This window comes from Crinia signifera, chromosome 1 (genome assembly GCF_055691185.1).
Source record: "Crinia signifera chromosome 1, ASM5569118v1, whole genome shotgun sequence".
Lineage (NCBI taxonomy): Eukaryota > Metazoa > Chordata > Amphibia > Anura > Myobatrachidae > Crinia > Crinia signifera.
In genome coordinates, this window is record NC_139217.1 from 390,756,222 (window position 1) to 390,776,967 (window position 20,746).

The 20,746-nt window shown below is 42.2% G+C and overlaps 1 protein-coding gene across 5 annotated transcripts in view; it reads right to left on the minus strand.

Moving 5' to 3' along the window:
- CSNK1G3 (casein kinase 1 gamma 3) overlaps positions 1 to 20,746 on the minus strand; it is a 139,334-nt gene that overhangs the window by 65,252 nt on the left and 53,336 nt on the right. For all 5 annotated transcript variants that reach the window (XM_083151580.1, XM_083151577.1, XM_083151578.1 and 2 more), the window contains one exon: positions 12,109 to 12,539. In XM_083151580.1, the coding sequence (XP_083007706.1) occupies positions 12,109 to 12,283 (175 nt within the window). In that variant the 5' untranslated portion in view covers positions 12,284 to 12,539. The remainder of the gene's footprint in view (positions 1 to 12,108; positions 12,540 to 20,746) is intronic.

Here is a 20,746-nt window from a genome sequence, read left to right on the forward strand (position 1 = left end):
ACCAGCTGCTTAGGACGTACCTCAAAGAGCTCTAAATCCTGGGACACGGGTTCCGGCTCCTCCGGGAAGTTAAGGACCCGCTTAACAGCAACTATAAGCGCCTCCACCCCTGCCGGGGCCTGTTCTGGCTCAGCTGCAGGCTGGACCTGATCATCATCCTGGTCCGGATCCATGTCGTCTGCTAGAAACTCCTGTTCCTCCGCGGAACCATCCGAGTCCTGCAGAAGCAACGGCCGTTTTGGCCGCCTCTGCTGTAGAGAAGGAACAGACATAGAAGACACAAAAGAATCCATGGATCTAGTTAAAGAAGAGACCCAGGCTGGCTGAGCCACTCTGGATTCAGCCAGTTCAGAGGAAAGCTGAGACATGGCCCCCACTAATGTGGAAGCCCATGCAGGAGGAGCAACAGAGACCTCAGAAGGACCCTGTGATAAACCCCTGCAAGTTTCACAAGTAGTAGCTTTTCCCTCAGCAGAGGACTGTGAAAACTTTACACCACAAACGATGCATATGAAGGCTTTCTGCGCAGCCTTAGTGGATGCCTTGCCAGTCATGTTTTCAAAGCACTTACACACACCTCACACACACAAAAGACAGGGTGGGTGTAAGGACCCAGGGACTGTAGGTACCAGAGGGAAGACTAAGCCCCCCTTGATAGCAACCCAAACCTTCCCCCCTACACAAAGCTATAAAGCCACCAGAGGGGATACAAGGGTTAACGTCCCACTGTCTTGTACACCTAAGCAGGAGAGAGGTGACAAGCAGAACAATGCCTCAGAATATAGCTAAACACAGCAATATTCCCACATTTGAAAACTAAGCACTGCCAAGTCCCCCTCACCGCGGCATTACATTTAAAATGGCGCCCGCCGCGTGCGGTACCGCGTCTGAGCAGCCTCACACAGCGGTATACCGCTATCTCCCCGCTACGCTGAGCCTCCCAGCCAGCAAGGTTTTAACCCCTCTGCACCTGCTGGGAGACGCGACAGCGGGTTAACACGCGGCGCGCTGTGCGAAACACAAACAGCCCGCCCCGCTGAAAGGGTACTCACTGTTAGTGACTCTGTCCCTGGGGCTCCCGGCGTCACAGGCAGGCAGAAACGGTGTCTGACGGTCCCTTTGGTGGGGGACCGCAGGAACACAGGATAGGCTGGCAGGCGTCTTTTAGCAGAGACCCTGACAGTCAGTGCTGGTTAAACCAGCGCGCCAAGCTCCCTTACAGGGAACAAACACTCAGAAACTGAGATAACTTCCCTAGCAGGGAATGTCAGAAAAAAATGCCCAAAAGAGATGCAAATACAGGAGAGAACTCCTGCGTGGCCAGCTCCCGAGCACAATTTTTCTAACTGGGGATTGTGGGTACTAGAGGGGAGGAGCCAGCTGTTTAAAGTTACAGTGTGCCAGTTCCCAGCCATCCACCTCTATTACCCAGCGTGAACGCCAGTGTCCCCTGCCGGATGATAGAGAAAATGAGAATATAGATTAAGGGGTAGATTCAGTTGGCTCACTTTTGCACATTTGGTCCAGGGACCGATGTTCCGGGTCTGCCTATGGGCGAAAAAAAGCATGTGCAGTCCCGATGTGCGAACACCTTCAGCGAGTATCAGTCGCTGAGGCGTGTGCATAGAAAGGGCTGGGTAAGATGTGGGCAGAAGGCTATTGCATGAGGACACCCAGCATTTCCTGGGCATGCCCAGAAACCGGTGGGTGCATCCAGAAAACCACTGGTCACATGATGTCAGCACCCTCCCCGAATTCGGCTGTGTCTCTGCCAAACATGGTAAAAAAAAAAATATATATATATATATATATATATATATATATATATATATATATATATATATATATATATATATATATATATATATATATATATATATATATATATATATATATATATATATATATATATATATATATATATACATATATAGAAGTAGCGGGTGGTGCGGCACTCAGATCTGTCAACATGCAAAAAAGACGACAGGACACTGTCGGTGTGTCAACGTTTCAGTGCTTTAATCGGCACTATCATCAGGATACAGGATAGTGCCAATTAAAGCACTGAAACGTTGACACACCGACAGTGTCCTGTCGTCTTTTTTGCATGTTGACAGATCTGAGTGCCGCACCACCCGCTACTTCTATGACATGCTCAACCACGAGCTGTGAAGGCACCAGCGTAAGCTTGATTAAGCAGAGGGAGTGCCGGTCCTCCATGGATTGTGTATATATATATATATATATATATACACATATATATATATATATATATATATATATATATATACACAATCCATGGAGGACCGGCACTCCCTCTGCTTAATCAAGCTTACGCTGGTGCCTTCACAGCTCGTGGTTGAGCATGTCATAGAAGTAGCGGGTGGTGCGGCACTCAGATCTGTCAACATGCAAAAAAGACGACAGGACACTGTCGGTGTGTCAACGTTTCAGTGCTTTAATTGGCACTATCCTGTATCCTGATGATAGTGCCGATTAAAGCACTGAAACGTTGACACACCGACAGTGTCCTGTCGTCTTTTTTGCATGTTGACAGATCTGAGTGCCGCACCACCCGCTACATATATATATATATATATATATATATATATATATATATATATATATATATATATATATATATATATATATATATATATATATATATATATATATATATATATATGTAAAAAAAAAAATTTTTTTGACGGTTAGCGAACGTCAGCGTACACGTGTAAGCGTACACATTTATTCGCATGAAGCCGCGGTCATTCGCTCAGTGAAGGGGGGCAGGCAGTTGCTCGTACGGCAGGTAGATTTTACCTGTTTGATAGGCTGCGAGTGAACGCAGCTTAGCGAACAGGACTGAATTAGGCCCTGAGTATGTTGGTCATCAAATTTGGTTTAATTTCAATTGAAAATTTGAGTCTAATTCCAAAAATGTTCACAGGGTGACTGAAATGGTTCACAGCTGCCACGTAAACTACAAAGCAAAAAGATGTAGAAAGGCAAGAATAGCGCTCAGTATTAGCTATGAAGCACTGAAAATAATACAAAACCAAATTCAAGCTTTGTAGGCAATATCACATGGATGACCAAACTCCAATAAGGACCACTGGTGGTGGAGACTGCTCCCCTATTATACATACAGGGGAGACAGAATAATAGGCAACATAGTGCAGGTCAATACAATAAAAAAAGCTTTAATCTATAAAATGCACTTACAATAAAGTGACTTTGTTAAAAGCATGAACGGATTTGAACCAGGCAATACAGCATACAACAGATGGTGTGGTGTCCTCCTGCGGTCTGGGTCCCTCGTCCCGGAAACAAGGGGGGCTCAGTCCTGGGGTCGACGGTACTGTAGCTGTTCACGCCAGTCCAAAAGCGTCAAGCTGGGTAGTAGTACGCTTGAACGCGTTTTCGGATATGTCCTTCGTCAGAAGCGTAAGATAGAGTCCACATAGCGGGTATATATAGACCCCTACCTGTTATGCTAAATAACAAACAGATGCCGCTACTCGGCGTGCAGCATCCGGCCTCCTTGTCCCTCAGCCGGCGTTTGCGTTCCATACGCCGGAAATACGTCAAAAGATATGAAATGGTGAAAAGTAGAAAAATGAGCAACTACACTATAGGAGCATCTTCTTGCTCCTATAGTGTAGTTGCTCATTTTTCTACTTTTCACCATTTCATATCTTTTTTATCGCTTATGGTGCTGGGTTGTACTATCATTTTATTGGATTTTAACATGTATTTGTTTTTCAGAATGAAGTCCATGTTAACAGCGTCCGAGCTCCCTGTTATCCCCATAGTAACCTGCTGTCCAAGCTTGACACGCAAGCGACGCAAGCGGCATCAGCCTGGAACGCATCTATACATTTCCAGCATGCGCGACGTCACTTCCGGTGGGTGACACGCAGACGCCGACGTATTTCCGGCGTATGGAACGCAAACGCCGGCTGAGGGACAAGGAGGCCGGACGCTGCACGCCGAGTAGCGGCATCTGTTTGTTATTTAGCATAACAGGTAGGGGTCTATATATACCCGCTATGTGGATCTTACGCTTCTGACGAAGGACATATCCGAAAACGCGTTCAAGCGTACTACTACCCAGCTTGACGCTTTTGGACTGGCGTGAACAGCTACAGTACCGTCGACCCCAGGACTGAGCCCCCCTTGTTTCCGGGACGAGGGACCCAGACCGCAGGAGGACACCACACCATCTGTTGTATGCTGTATTGCCTGGTTCAAATCCGTTCATGCTTTTAACAAAGTCACTTTATTGTAAGTGCATTTTATGGATTAAAGCTTTTTTTATTGTATTGACCTGCACTATGTTGCCTATTATTCTGTCTCCCCTGTATGTATAATAGGGGAGCAGTCTCCACCACCAGTGGTCCTTGTTGGAGTTTGGTCATCCATGTGATATTGCCTACAAAGCTTGAATTTGGTTTTGTATTATTTTCAGTGCTTCATAGCTAATACTGAGCGCTATTCTTGCCTTTCTACATCTTTTTGCTTTGTATTGTATCTTGAGTAGTTCCAGGTGTTTCTACTCTGTGGATAGGCTTATAGCTGCACTGTATTTTAATTGCGCACCCAACTGGTTCATTTTTTTCTTGCCACGTAAACTACACAGAAGTGTCCCAATTGTTTGTGCAACCAGCCCAGCATTGCTAGTGACTGGTGCATTCTGGCATGAGAGTGTACACCAGCTTCTCCCATGCCAAGTGCTGGAGATGAGACAAGTCAGGGACTCCCGACCAGGCACAAAGCCCTACATTTACACTGATTTCTGCTTACACAACAGAGAGGTCAGCTTCAACTGAAGCAAGATAATAATAGATACTACAGATTGTGAGCATGGCCCTCATTTCTGTGTGCGTAGGATTCATGTGTTCAAAAATGTAACAAACAGTGGACAATACAGATACTAAATAAAATGTATATAATAGGATAATTATAGAGCACTCTTTCAAACAAAGAACAATGTAGCTCTCTCCATGGTGCAGGATTGAGAACAGCCATAATGCACCTAGCAGAATCAGAAATACTGGCACAATAAAACCTTCCATCAAACTTGGGGCCATATTCAAAATGTTTGTGCTGGGAGTGGTAAGCTGAAATCACCATTTTGAGCACGTAAAAAGCACTTTTTTGTGACACGCATATCAGTTTGCGTGATATGCGCAGCTAATACCTACTATAAGCGTGATATGCGCAGCTAATACCTACTATAATGGGCACAATCAGAGCAAAAAAATTATTTCATGATTAGGCGCAATAGGACAAATGAAAACTGAGCTCTAACACAATTGAAGATCAATAGGAACACGTTACCAATATTCACTTTTACATAACACAACTTTCTTTTTATAATTACACATTGTCCCAAATAGCCAGCATAACAATTGTGAAGATAAACTAAATAATTAGCCAACACAGAATGTAGTATTTAAAAAGGACAGAAAGACACTGACACTTGCTTTAGGCTGGTGATAGATTTACTTCCAGCTGCCATCACCATTGCAAGACCAGCTGCTCTACTGGAAAACATGAATCTCTATCATGAATGAGATGTTTAAAAAATTGTCCCAGTGTATAAAGTGTTTGATGGAGAAAGAATGCACTGCTCAGCAGTCATTGTCCATCAAGCATACCGGAAACTTGAAATGTATACAGGTCATCCAATGTGCCAGGCAGATCAATGACCTCTAATTTTAACTTCATGGGCACAAAACAAATTTCAGCTTGTACCCTAATAGAGGGTACACACGGTGAGATATGCACTATTTTTCTATTCGATTTAGCTTTTAGAAGCAAAATCAAATAGAAAATCGAATGGGCATCGAATGGTTTTTCTACATTCAATGCAGATTTTATCACAGCGCACGCTCCTGTGTCGTGTAAATCGAATAGAAAAATAGTCTTGTCAGGAAAGACTATATAGTACAGATCTACTATATAGTCAAATCGAATGCATTTTGCGTAACATTCAATTCGATCCCAAGCAAAATCGCCCCATGTGTACTCACTGTTAGATGGCAAGCAAAAATAAGCCATAAGTCATCACTCTGTGCCCAAACCCAGCACTAAAGTGATAACTAATGGGCATGTGCACACACACACACACACACACACACACACACACCATTATCATTCGCACTTGATTGGAGGGGGGAGGGTTGTAATGCTTGATGGGTGCCCATAACGTTTGAGTACCAACAAGTACTTTTTGCAGAGCATGTCCACACATTCATTATTTAGAATACAAGCTCTTGCGAGCAGGACCCTCTTCCCTCATGTGCTTTTCCTTCTCTAACTTAAACCATCTTTGACGACACCAAATCCTGCAGTTTGCTGCCACCTTGATACTTATTCCATTGTCCTCTGCTGATGCAGCTATGTGTATATACTTGTTCTTTATAGCATTCAACAGTCACCTTTACCTGTTTTGCTCACTCGTTTATGTATGTACTCTGTAATTGGGCGCTGCGCATCCCTTGTAGCACCATATAAATAATGGATAATAAATTGTGTTTATACAGGATATATTTACACGCACATACACACTGTGTATGCATGTCTAAAAAAATTACAGTTGTAAATCATGTGAATACCTGAATTGTATATCCTGCAAAAAGAAAAAAGAGCTTGGTCATAGCCACATAATAAATAAAACTGGAGCATAATTATTTAAACAGCAGCTACATTAAGTCACTAGGCAACAGAAAGCTTCATTGCCATGTAATTACTGTACTTCAGTGAGCCCTGGCAGTCAGAAATACCAGTATTGTCTTGGGAAATGTTGGGGAAAAAAATTTGGATCATTTCCACAAAGCTGTTTACATATGCAAACTGTAAGTGGAGGAAGATTTCGGGAGAAAAAGTTACTGCAAACTTGACACCAGGAAAACATTTCTCATTTTGTCAAAGTAAAAAAGGCCAAAAGTAGCCACTTACATTCGGTGCTTTTGACTAATTTTTCAAGAATTCACCAGATGAAATGGTGAGTGCTGTGAAATGTAATACACAAAGCAATCAGTAATAAAATACCATTTTAGCATAGAATTGCTTTCCCTTTGCTGGATGCATTTTTTTGTTTTAAATGAAGCCTACTGAGATTTTTGCTGGAATCTGTGAAATGATCACCAGCTCAAATGCAAATTGCAACGTGGCTTCCAGGAGCCTATATGGCAGGGGTGGCCAACCAGTCTCAGGGAAACTGCCTAAAAATATCTGTAGTCAAGCGAAAGAGCCTATTTGATGCGCAACCTCAAAAATGGGGTGTGGCCTAGCTGGTACAAGGCAGTGCGCCATTTCCATGCAAACACCATCACATAAAATACACTTAAAGTCACGTCAACATAAAATAGATAAAAAGAGCAAGATCCACATGATATACATTTTAGAAGTCTAGAACCACAGAAAAGGGGTTATACAGACCGGATCGGGGCTCTGCGAATTCACACAGTGGCCGATTGAATATGCGCATGCATATGGATCATTACCTTTGACCCCCCCAAAAAAGTTAATGAACAGAAAAAAAGGAATTTGTGGGTGTCAACCGACCTTTTTCTGGGAGTGTCTGGGAAAATGTAGGCGTGCCCAAGGATTTTCACAAAGGATGTGCGACGCCAATTCTAGCCTTAATCAGCCTGATTGTATCGCACTGTCAGAGTAGGTTCCGGGTTACACACAGACTTAGAAAATTATTGGAATGTTGAGTGAGTTGCGAATGGACTTACAGATAAAAGAAACTGTAAATAAATAAATAGATGCAAGTCGGGTGATCTTTGAAAGTCATTGGCAGGCTTGCACAGGGTGGGATTTCCCTTTGTCTGGACAGCGGCTATCTGATCGTAGGGCGCTGCTAAATCACCAAGCAGTGATCATGGCCGGAATAATTCCCACAATACATTGAAAAAGCCAGAATCACATAATACACTACAGCTACTTCATGCGTCATTCCAGCCACCAAACTCTGTAGGCAATGCTCCCCCCACCACCGCCACACAGTTCTCTGCATTTACGACCGCATCCTCCATGTGGCCGCCTTGAGCTCCGCCTCTCATCATACAATGTGACACCATGAGATCACGTTGCGCATGGAGCAGAGTGGACTATGCTCCTCACAGATAGTGAAGCCTCCTCTGAACAGCTGCGTGCCTGTCAGAGGAGACAGGCTGGCAGTGCCAGAGCCACATCACAACAAAGAAAGAGCCACTGGTTGGCCATTGCTGCTATATGGAATGGTATCACTAGGCTAGAAGCTGGGCTTTTATTACTGGGTAAAACCCATCAGAAGACAATAGGAATAAAGGCCTGTTTTAGCGAAGTGTGGACCACAGAGCATGCTTACCACTTGCGTGCTGGAGGTGGCTGTGGTGAGAATGTGGGTGAGTGTTGCTATATGGGTCACCCAGCTCCTGATAAATAAAAAAAAACTGAGTATTGTGACGCATCCATTCACCATGACTCGTGTCATCGTACACCTGTCCTGACCACTTCACTGAAAAGATTGGGCAGGATAAGGTAGGGTGCGAGAGTGTGATTACCACTTAAAAAACAGCACATGGACATCCGAGCACATTTATGGGATTAGTAAAGTCTTTGTGCATCTTTTATTCTGAGGTTATTGGGAAAAAGCTGTTGCCATAGACAAAGCGGTACTTGTGAGTTATCTGGACGCCCGATTTCAAAATCGGGTCGGATCGGGCACATCGCATCGCATGCGACCATCGGATGCGATGCGATGCCCCGATTTTTCCATAGGAATCAATGTTAAAATGGACTGAGTCCATTTTAACATGGAATTCAATGGGAAAAAGGGGTCCTTTTCATACCCCTACTATCCAAGTGGGCATGGAGTTGGATATAAACCTGTGGCGAGCGTAGCGAGCCACCGAGCCCGAAGCGTGGCGAGCGTAGCGAGCCCCGCGAGGGGACACGGAATACCGTCCCCTCGCGGGGCTCGCTTCGCTCGCCACGCTACGCTCGCCACAGGTTTATATCCAACTCCATGCCCACTTGGATAGTAGGGGTATGAAAAAGACCCCTTTTTCCATAGGAATCATTTTAACATTGATTCCTATGGAAAAATCGGGTCATCGCATCCGATGGTCGCATGCGATGCGATGCGATATCGCATCGCATCGTATCTGATTGTATGCCTTAACTTAAGGCATACAATCAAAAAATCGGGCGTCCAGATAACTCACAAGTACCGACAAAGTAAACAAGATTGCAGAAAATGTGCGGAGAAACCCTTCTTATGGTATAGAAAAGGGGGGCTTGTCAGATCAAGTGTTGTTACAGGTGCAGTCCGCCGCCGACCCCCCTGTCGCGTTGCTGTAGTCCTGAGAAGAGAACGGCGTGTCAGCTCTTCTAAGTGCATTTAAAATGCTCCCACATGACACACTAGAGAACATATCTGAACTGTCAAAGCATGAAACTTGACAAGGAAAAAAAAAAAAGGTGGAAAAATGCAGTAAACACGTAATGCCCAAATGTACCCCACTGTTTGTTCTGCAGAATCTGGACAATGGGTTGACATTAGAACACAAGCAAAGAGTTGACATGTAGTTTTTTAAGTTTTCTGTACTTTTTTTCCATACTTAACTATCCACAATTGGGAACGGTAAAGTGTGCCAAGTGCAGCAAGGCATTTGGCTTGCGAGGGGACGCAATACACTAATTGGTGGTCCACACGCTCAAATAAATATCATGTCAACCTTTTGAGGTGTCGTCCAGTTCTGTGTCGACCTTTTGCTTGTGTCAACCTTTTTGCCATGTTGACTATGAGCAAGTATACATTTTGGGGATGACCTAGACACTGTCTACCCTATGATTTGCACCTATTTACTGCAGCCTTAGGCCCTTATTCAGATCTGACTGCAGTACAAATTTGTTCTTAAAATGGGCAAAACCATGTGCACTGCAGGTGGGGCAGATGTAACATGTATAGAGAGCATTAGATTTGTGCAAGTTATTTTGTTTCTGTGCAGGGTAAATACGGGCTGCATAATTTTTACACTGCAATTTAAAATTTCAGTTTCAACACACCCCACCCAAATCTAACTCTCTATGCACATGTTACATCTGCCCCACCTGCAGTGCACATGCCTTCCCATTTTGAGAACAAATTTGTACAGCGAACAGGTCTGAATATGGGCCTTATTCAGGTTCACTCACAAATTCCTTCTCAAATGGACAAAACTATGTGCACTGCAGGGGGGGGGGGGGGGGGGGGGGGCAGATGTAACGTGTACCACTATACATTTTCAGGCATGAAAAGCAGCAAAAAAAATAAAAAAACATAAAGGATATTGTTCATTCAAGTAAGGGGGCACACTGAGATCCATTAGTAAATGATAGTACATTGAAAAGGGGCGGGTGAAGGTCATCTCTTAGGGGAAAAGCACCATAAAAAGATTAATTCAATATGCTTATTATACAGTATAATGGAAGGCATATTACAATCTCCCTCCTTGCAAACTGTGAATGAACACAGGGTATAGTGTCTGCTCTCTTGACATTTCTGTTTTCCAGACCTGGTTACATCAGCATGGACGACCTACTCCACCTCCAATCCTGTCACACATACAGTACCTTAGTACCATTAGTTATGCCAAACACTGACTAAACACAAGGGCATCTTTATGCTTTTTCCATAATACAATCATGATGAAATGAAGATATTAGAATGTTGACGTGACCAAAATAAAGTACGTACCCGGGTCCTCCAAATGTAGTACAAGCTAAGACTGCCTCAGAAATAAAATAGAAGCGTCACAACAAAAATATTTGGTACTTATGTATTATCTGAACTCCCATGTTAAATGCACCCCATTTTTTCATACCCCTACTATCCAACTACGCATGGAGTTGATTTTATATAGTGTGGCGAGCGCAGCGAGCCACCGTGCCCGAAGCGTGGCGAGCGCAGCGAGCCACGCGAGGGGACGCGGTCTCATAAGAAAAATGGGAGCCCAGATATTACATAAGTACCGAATATTTTAAATGAATTATAAATTGCAAAGATTTAAGTAGTGTTAAAACACTGTGTAAACTTTGTGAGGCAGGGAGCCTTGACATAGGAGGGAGCTCTGTACGTACACATACAGGGCGAATCAATTGGGAATTGGCGAATCAATGAGGGAGGATGCACAGCGGCTAGTGGCGCTCTCCAACTTCCTGGGAGCCAGGGACAGGGAAGCCCCCCCGGAGAGGGGAGAGCTTCACCAAACTCTCCCCAGCAGCCAGTCCTCCGCCTCGGCTCCAACTGGTTCACCCGCCTCCTGTCACTCCATTGTGTGTGGAACTACAAGTCCTAGCGCAATGCGTGGCCCAGCTGTGAGGGGATACAGGGGGGGGGGGCCTCCATTATATCAGCAATATTTATATTGTTGAGGGGGGGGGGGGGGGGGGGGACAACAACACTGTAGAACTAACATTTAATGTTTGGAGTGGGTGCACTGACCACCAAAGTTTTTTAATATTCACCATTTCTCATATGTATAAACGCGAAAAAACAACATCAACTGCATCTCGCCGCAAAATCTCTTCTCACTTTAGATGGGAGATCCGGTGCGATATAACAATTGAATCTGGCCTATTAAGTCTCTTTTTCAACCATGATGGACTCCTGCAAACTTCTTGTGCATACATTACAATGTTGATTTTAAAGTTTGCGCAGAACCGGCTGTATTATAAATCCTCCTTCCTGCATATATACAGCAGCTATTAGAATGTACTTGCTTCTGGGAATACTATGCAATTATATTCCTGCAGAGGTTATTAATGGAAGGAACTCAATAAGTAGTAGTGGATATCTAACACACATTAAGGCCTCTAGAAGCATACAAAAACTTTATGCACAATTTCATCCCTAGTGTCATTGTCACCCACCGCTTTCTCTCAGGAGACAAAACTCCTGTATAAAATCATCATACTGCCAGAAAAAACTTCCGGTTTACCGGTACTGCTTATTCAACAGTCTTGTACTGTTCTTTCTTCACTTTGATGAATTTTGCACAATCTTTCATATTAACTTTTCTTAAAGAAAATTAAAAAGTCATTTATAAAAACATTGAAAACTCTTACCTAATCGAAGTTCTCCAAAGTTGCCACATCCAATCTTTTTCCCAACTCTAAAATTAGGCCCAACCATCAACACTCCAGAGTTGGAAGAACCAGTACGTGTGTTGTGACCCGACCGGCCACTAGGTCGGGCCATTCTCTCATCAGGTTTGTCCTTGTCTTTCTTTTTGCCATCCATATCAAGTTTACGGTACTCCACTTTGAATCCTTTTTTAAAGACAAGCAAACTCAAATAGGGTGTTGTAAGAATGGAAACATAACTAGTGAAGCTCCCCTGCTGGATGATCTTATTCTCTGAGCTGAAGATGACGAGGGCTCAGAAAAGGCGGATTCATCCCATTCGCAAGCGGTTCCACTGAGGTCTTCAGTGCTGCAAAATGAATAATCCAGTTATCCCTCCAGCCAAAAATCCAAATATTCCGGGCTTGAAGAACCTAGAAATAAAAGTAGATCAGTTAAAAGCTAAAAACAATGAATATGAAGAGATCAACAGATAGGTCATTGAAGTAAACAGAAAATATATTTATAGTTGTGATATATGTGATTCGTCAAATCTAGTGTCCATTCTACGATCCTGCAACTCTGGGCAGTTCCTCTCTACTGCCTGGGGTGTCCCTTTTTGCTTTGGTGCTTCTAGTACAGTTTGGTCTGTATTGAGATACAGACCAGATGTTCTAGAAACATCACAGCAGAGAGCAACACTCCAGGCAGGAAAGAGAAGCTGCACGGGTTTTGAAGGGTGCTAGAATGGACCCTAAAATCTATTAAACCTAGTGTACCATGTCTCCTTTTCTGGTTATGCATTTTCTCCACTATATTATAGTCAGCACCCTGCTACACAAGTTTTTAGAGCTACAGTAACCAATGGGCAAACTCTATGGGCATGCAGGGCGTCCACTAGGCAGGTAAAAGGAGCATGCAGGGTGATCAGATGGCATACCAAGACAACAGATTAGCACTGAATGGGCATAAGAGGTGATCTGATGGCATATAGCGGTGTGAATGGTAAACATCAATCCACGCAACTGTAACATTGTGTTCCAAAATGAAAATGATCAGCACCAAGTTCGAAAAAATCCTAGAGTGAACACAATGTACTTGTGACATAGCTATAGTTATCACTGCTGACAATTACAGCTGTTTCTTTTAGTGATTGAGCCAGCAAACTGTGTAGTAAGCAATGACTTTAGAATGACATATAAGCACACACACTACTTGATCCACCATATAACTGCATAATATATTGGAACAGTATCAATGTTCGGTGCAGATTCAATTGCTTTGCGTGAATATATTTTTCCCATATTGAGCCCAAAAAGACACCCAGGGTCTTGGTGCATAAATGGTTCATGGAAACCAAAAATGTAGACTTAGCGCACATTTCTCTGTAAGAAGAAATATTACCCCAGAGGCTACAGTGTCTAACTGAAGCAACAATTTAATTGATTCGTTATGCAGCCTCTAGTGGTATCAACTGTTAAACAATTGAACTGGCCCCATTGCGTGCCGCATGTTATGTTGCATGTTTCCGTCTGTGCAGTAAGTTAGAACGGACCATAAAACATTCAATTTGGTAAAAAATGCGGCCTAATCAATTGTTTTAACATTTGACTAACCCTATGGGGCCCAAAACGAAGCAAATCAAATTTTGCCCTCCTGTGACCACACAAACTGAATTGGGTCGGAAATTAAGATCCCACTATATGGTTGTTATAATACTTTGCAGATTGCAATATTAGCCAATATATTGGCCCGCAGCTGTATGTATGTCCGATGGCGGCTGTGTGTGCGCGCGGTGTCATCCTGCATGTAGCAGGCACCAACCAGAGGTCAGGCGTATGCGTGAAAGGCCGCAGGACTACGCTGCACACACACAGAAGCCATCGAACACACATACAGCAGCGGCGAGCCGCCCACATGTCAGTACAGCCGTAGTGCCGACGCCAATGATGGGTGAGTTGCCATGACTGTATGGGGCTGCAATCTGCGCCATTTTGCAAGGCTGGCGCGCAGGTGTTTGGAATATCTAAAGAGGGCCAGGTGTGTGGCATTACTAAGGGGGAGCTGGTGTGTGGAATTACTAATGTAAGGGGCAAGTATAAGGGGCCTACTATTTTATTGCATGATGCGTAATGGGTATATGGTGTAATACAATACATATAAAGACACACCCCTTTGAGTGACCACACCCCCTATTTCTGGAGTGCAGTCCTCGAATATCTGCTGGAAGTATTAAGTGGCCCCCCAGCTGAAATAATTACCCACCCCTGTTCTAGGGTATACCTTTACATACTGTTCATTCTGCTCTAATATACTACAAATACTGTAAGGGGCAGTATAAAACATAACACAAAAAGGTTCACTACTAATAAGAAGAGGTACAAGATGAATACAGTTTATTTCATTACAGAATTCTCTTCCACCGTCACAACAAGCAGCGTTTTAAGCTACAGTCCAAGTAATCCAGGTTAACAAATATAATGAAAATAGGGAATACAACTTTGTGCAGTGGAATAAAGAGAAAGTACAGGTTGAGTATCCCGTATCCGAGTATCCGTTATCCGAATTATTCCGAAAACCATACATTCCAGAAAGTTTTTTTTTTTATAAAAACTCACTGGGGACATTTGTAACAGCACTACTGGTGACATGACATGTAACTGGCACTATATATGTGCAAGAAAATGATTGCTTGGCATTCAAATTCAATATCTGAGATCGTACACAAATTTTGTTTCATGTTTTGAAACCTTGTTTTTTTAACAAATAAAATATATTTGTGTGTATTTTATGTGTTTATACAGCATACATGCAATATACTTCAAAATGCATAATTGAAATATTAAAATATTCCGAAATACGGAATAATCCGTTATCCAAAATTCTCCTGGTCCCGAGCATTATGGATACGGGATACTCAACCTGTACTACACAAATAAAAGGACATAATTATACAAAACATCCAAGTCACAATAGTGAACTTATTTTTAAAATGGAATACCAGATCTCTTTGTGATTAAGAGAGGAAATGTGAGCAGTCACCTTGATAAATATACTATTGCTCAATAAAACGCAACCAGAATCTGTATTGTTTCACCTTTCCAAGAACCCATGAAAGCAACAGACACAGGAGAACAGATCCCCTAAGACATAAGGGGGACCTGCCCACAGGGCCATGTGCCATGTTCCTAGCACCTCCACTTCACCGTATGCTGCATGTCGTACTTTACAGTTGCATCTAAATTCTGGTATAGAAAATTGAAAAATAGCAATGTTATTAATATAGTCTGTGATAGATCTGCCATGCTGTCAAAAAGGTACTGCACAAATAACTATATGAAATTATGAAAGGAAGAGAACTGGCTCAGCTGCTTTATATATACAGTACATGCTGGAAGAGAGGTGTGCTCCTGTGTTGGTCACTCCCACACCACGCAAAGGCCATGCCCATACAGACAGATTCTGGTGGCGACTGGTCTCCTAGAACGCCAGACTAGACAAAAGCTGTGCGGGGTATGTTGAGCTTACACTTCCCAGTACTGGTGTATATAGTACAGATTTATTATAGCCTACCCACTACAGATATACAGCACATATGTATGAGGCTAATATTGAGCCTCACCTCCATGGCGCGCTGGCGGCGCACACACACACGCACACAAAGCAGGAGTTCCAGAAGCCAGTCAGCTCCTCCTCCAGCCCTGGCATGCAGCATTTTGACAGACTTTTAACCAGCATTCTTTAAAATGGTATGGAGAAGCTGATTGGTTATACAGGCAACTTCTTCACTCTACAATATGGTTAGGCGACATACAACCTTCAGTACAGAATGCCTCAGAAGTGCTGTTGGCAAATGCCTTTATAAATGGTGCAATAAATGGCAGCAAACTCCCTTAAGGAATCCAAATGTCAGACTATCTACCGTACCAAAAAAAAAAAAAAAAACACTGACGCATCAACAATCAAGTACGGGGACAAAATGGTGCTCCTCTAGCTATCGCTTAAATATGTATAGTTACCGAGTGCCTTGCAAAGATACTCCTACATTATCTTGTATTACTACTTATGAAGAGGAAAAACAATCCTATTGTAAATTCTTTGGAATGTCACACGTGGCACACCCTCATTTCAGTAACAAGGAGTGTGACAAATGCTATCCTGCCAAGCAGGAAATGTAGATGTGTTCCAGCGACAGATCAGCATACTCGCTCACCATGCCACAATGCCAAAAGGCAAGTTAAAAAAAAAAGAGCTCATTCATTTAAACCAAACAAATATATGGAAAGTTACATCACCTATGTAATTCAGTTTCCATTACACAGGGCAAGAATGCAAGAAAACACCTTAGACCAGGGGTTCCCAATCTTTTTCGAATCGCGGCTCCCCAGAGTATCAGAATCTTTCCGCAGCACCCTAGGCCCCCCAAAAAAATATATAAAATGAAGTAGATTTTGTTTATATGTGATTCTTAGGTGCAGTTATGTGTTAAAGGGCAGGATTTGCTACTGATTGTACACATATTGTATGATTGGCAGCCACTAGCACTGATTTTGTCCATATATAATTGATCATAAATAATTTGAATTGGTCCTGGAGCACCAACCCGTGGCACCCCTGCAAGTGTCCCGAGGCACCCCAGGGAGCCACGGCACACAGTTTGGGAACCACTGCCTTAGACAATAAGGAGGGGGGGTGGGTTTATTTTAGGCACCACTATAATTAAAAGGAGCAAGACAGCAATTGAATTGCTATACGTGCCCATTAATTGCCACTCACATGGTCATGGTTTAGCTGGGTAATGTGACTAAAATGGACTATGGAGGCCATACACTGCTTGTTTTTGCACATTCCTTCCACTTCAGGAAAGAGTGAGAAAGTAATGTATCCCCCGTGGCACTTGTGCCCAAATGTAGCAACAATTCAATTGCTCTGCTGAGCTCCATCTGGTGACATCTGTAGGCAAAATAACTTAACGGACCTCTAAAGATATACAAGAAATATTGACTACTCTCATGTGGGCTATAATTCAATCAGCATGTTATATAGTATTTTGAATACAGTGCATAAATTATGAAATGTTCAACTGCTATGACAAGGTACTGAATCCACACAATTAATTTTAAACAATATGAAAAGGTCACCTCATCACGGTAGATGGACATTTCAGCTAGATCAGAATATGTACCATGATCCTCAGGTGTATTTCAGATACAAAAATATTTTAGAGGTGACTATACAAAAGGTTTCTATCTGGGAGCCTTACATCATTTGCATCTGGAAAAGAACACAGGTGCATGCTACCAATATCGGTAAGGAACTGAACAAATTGAGCCAAGGTCTTTGTTTAGTTATGCACCTATTATTCTTTTCACTTGAATGATCATTTTATTTTTAAAACAAGAAAACAGGAAGCAATGAGAAGAAAAGACTATACTGGACTGTTAATTGTGTGATATGTGCTTAAATGGTTTGACAAATTCAATTAGTGATTTAAAAAAACAGAACTGCTTGTATCCTCATACTGCAGATAATAGGGTAGCAGTTTTCCTCTAGTCATTATTATAATTTACCCAGCAGCTGTTGACAAAACCATTATTTTAGCATAAATCAGTCTCTAATAACAGGATAGTCTTTGTACACTCTTATTGATTTTAATACGTGCAATGATTCTTGCTAACTTGACATGTAGCATGATTTTAATACGTGCAATGATTCTTGCTAACTTGACATGTAGCATGTGGCAAATTGCCAACTTGCTAGTTTTGATTTTTTTATTAACCTGGATTATTTTATACTAGTTAAAAGACAATCAAAACTACGGCTTTAATCTCCATATCAAGCAAGTTTAAAGTTTGAAACAGATCAGTGTGTATTCAAAAATTGCTTTCACTTTCTGTTAAGGAGTCATTTGGTCAGTTAAGTGGCCTCTAGTGGTCAATGGCCTTACTTTACCTCATAGAGGTGAGGAGTAGTAAGTCTTGTAGAATTATAGATTTAGCTGAAACAGTTTTAAGGTGCATAAACATTAGAATGATGATTTTTTTTCCAGGCCCTTTTGAACGATAGTGCTCCAAAAAAAAAAAAAAAAAACACCACGTGTGTATGCACGAATGACCATGCACGGTCCTGCGGCTCGTTCATCAAGGTTGTTCAACTGTTCAGGCAGCTCAATTTGGAAGTTTATAGACTGTAGCTAGATCGTTCAAGTTCACCTGCAAGCAGCCCCCCATAGTAGAGCGCTCGAGAGACACTCCACCCCACCTAATCTACCCATTATTTCTGCTTGCCTCCTCGAGAAAGAGAGGCGCTAAGTCAGGTTTTCCGCCACTCATTATATCATTTTTATTTTTAAGTCTAAAGGTTAGGCTTTTATGGGTGCCTGTGTTTGCAGCACACCTGTCACTTGGTTCCAGCGATGGGTGTTAATTGTTTTTCATTCTTATTAGAAAAAGGTTCATGAACACAAAGCTGCTAAAAACAAAACATGTAAACCTGACTAAAAGTTTTAGCAAGTTTAATAACATGAATTTGTCTTGTAAATGATTGGATTCCCGCATGGCCACTGATCTGAGGCTATTGCACCTGCCAATGTTTTTAAAAGCCGGACTGTACATTTCTGCTTGCCCCTCATGAGGAGGCAAGCAGAAATAATGGGTACATTAGGTGGGGTGGAGTATCTCTCGAGCGCTCCACTATGGGGGGGCTGCTTGCAGGTGAACCTGTAAATATTTTAAAATCGCCCCGTTGTTAACTGTGCAGGTGCAATGGCTGGAATTACACTGTATAGTATACTGGGGTGTATAGGGAAGTGGTTTACAGTCTGATCACAATGTTAACAGTACTGCAAATCAACAGCTAGACAAATAAAAATACAATAGACAAGAGGACAAATGGGTGGGGGGGATAGTCATTATTTTGACGTAGAGAACCCATTTCACAATACTTGTAGGATGCTCTCCATAAATTATTTGTTTGGGATTTGCTTTTCCAACAGCCTAGAGAACTAACAGAGTTACCAGCTTTACACACTATACTTACATTATTTATGTTCTAACTACAGTTAATGGATTGTAAAACAAGAAGCAGGCTCCCTCTTCAGTTTGTCCATAACTAAACATTTAAAGGTCATAGACTACCCTCCAATTTCAAGGTCAGTTATGCCCTACAATATCCTCCATTAAGTCCCATTAAAACTGTATGTGCATTGGATTAAAGAAATTTAATTTAACTTCTATTTTGTCTTACTAAAAACAATAGCCACACATATGCCTCCTCTCACCCCATTCCATTTTGCAGAGTGCTACCTCACTGATCATCTCACGCCCACAATTTTTGTGTGCTGCGCCATACCTTTGGAATTTTAAGGTGGCAAATAGAAGTCAGGTAAAAGTCTGGTTTATGGTGCTCAAAACAGCGTCCAATACTTTTTTCAATTCAATAATTATTACATTTTTGAAATACCAGAAACAATAAAAGCAAAATATAAAGTGCAAATAGTAAGAGAGAGAGAGACACAGATCACCCCAAGGATAAAAACATAACACCACATGTACAAGAAGGTGCCATTCAGGCAAGTTTGATCACAAATAATCTGGGGTGAATAATAAGACATTCCTCTTTCATTTAAAAAGGCACACATCTATTTTCTGAAAATATAAGTTACATAATAAATAATAACATAACATAATACAATAATCTAAACCCAACTACCAAAAAAAGAAAAAACCCAAAATAAAACTTCCCCAAAACCCCCCACCCTGTATAACCGATCTCTAAAACATGTTACCCCTTCTTCTTTAATCCTATCCCTACTAACACCATTAATTAGACTGGCCCACCCAAAAGGAGGGACAATAAAATAATGACCCAACACCAGGAAGACACAGGCTTTCCTGCCAGAAACATGTATATCAGGCCCATTATATGGAACATTTTTAGAAACGTACATTATAGTTATAAGCATAAATGTTAACGTTTAACAATAGTTAAACAAAGTGAAATAAGCTAAATTAAAAAATCAGAACTACCTCAGCAGTTAGATAAGGTATCATTTCAGTCCGGCTAGCATAAAACTTTTACAGACAGGACTGCCTCATCAATCAGATGTTATATAATCTCAGTCTGGCCAACGTGGAACATCTTGACAGTGCGTGAACCTAATACTAGTTACAGTAACAAGCAGAAGTAATGGCAACGTCATTGGGAGCAGAGCATCCACACCATAGTATTCAAAACAAACAGTAGCGAGACGCCCGCAACTTCTGTATAACAAGGAAGCCAATCCGGCCCATAGTGTGCCCAGTCACATGGTCAATATAAGTGGCAGGATTAGTAAGGGTATCAGGAGTACTACAAGGAAGTTTAGTACCCCTATCGCCAGCATCGGATGACTCGAATGTCCAAAGAAGAATATAGATTAAATTTGATGGACTACGTGGGTGAACAAGTATAGAATCACAACAATCCTAGTGACCCCAACCCCTTCAGCATCTATTGGATATGTATGTGGATTGGAATGTCCGTCCAACTTTCCGGATATAGATTAGTAGCATAGGTGTAACAACTAGACGTGGTATCTTTAACCCCTTCGGCTCCATTCACAGGAGCAGACAAGATATGGGATATTTTATCAACGAAAAAG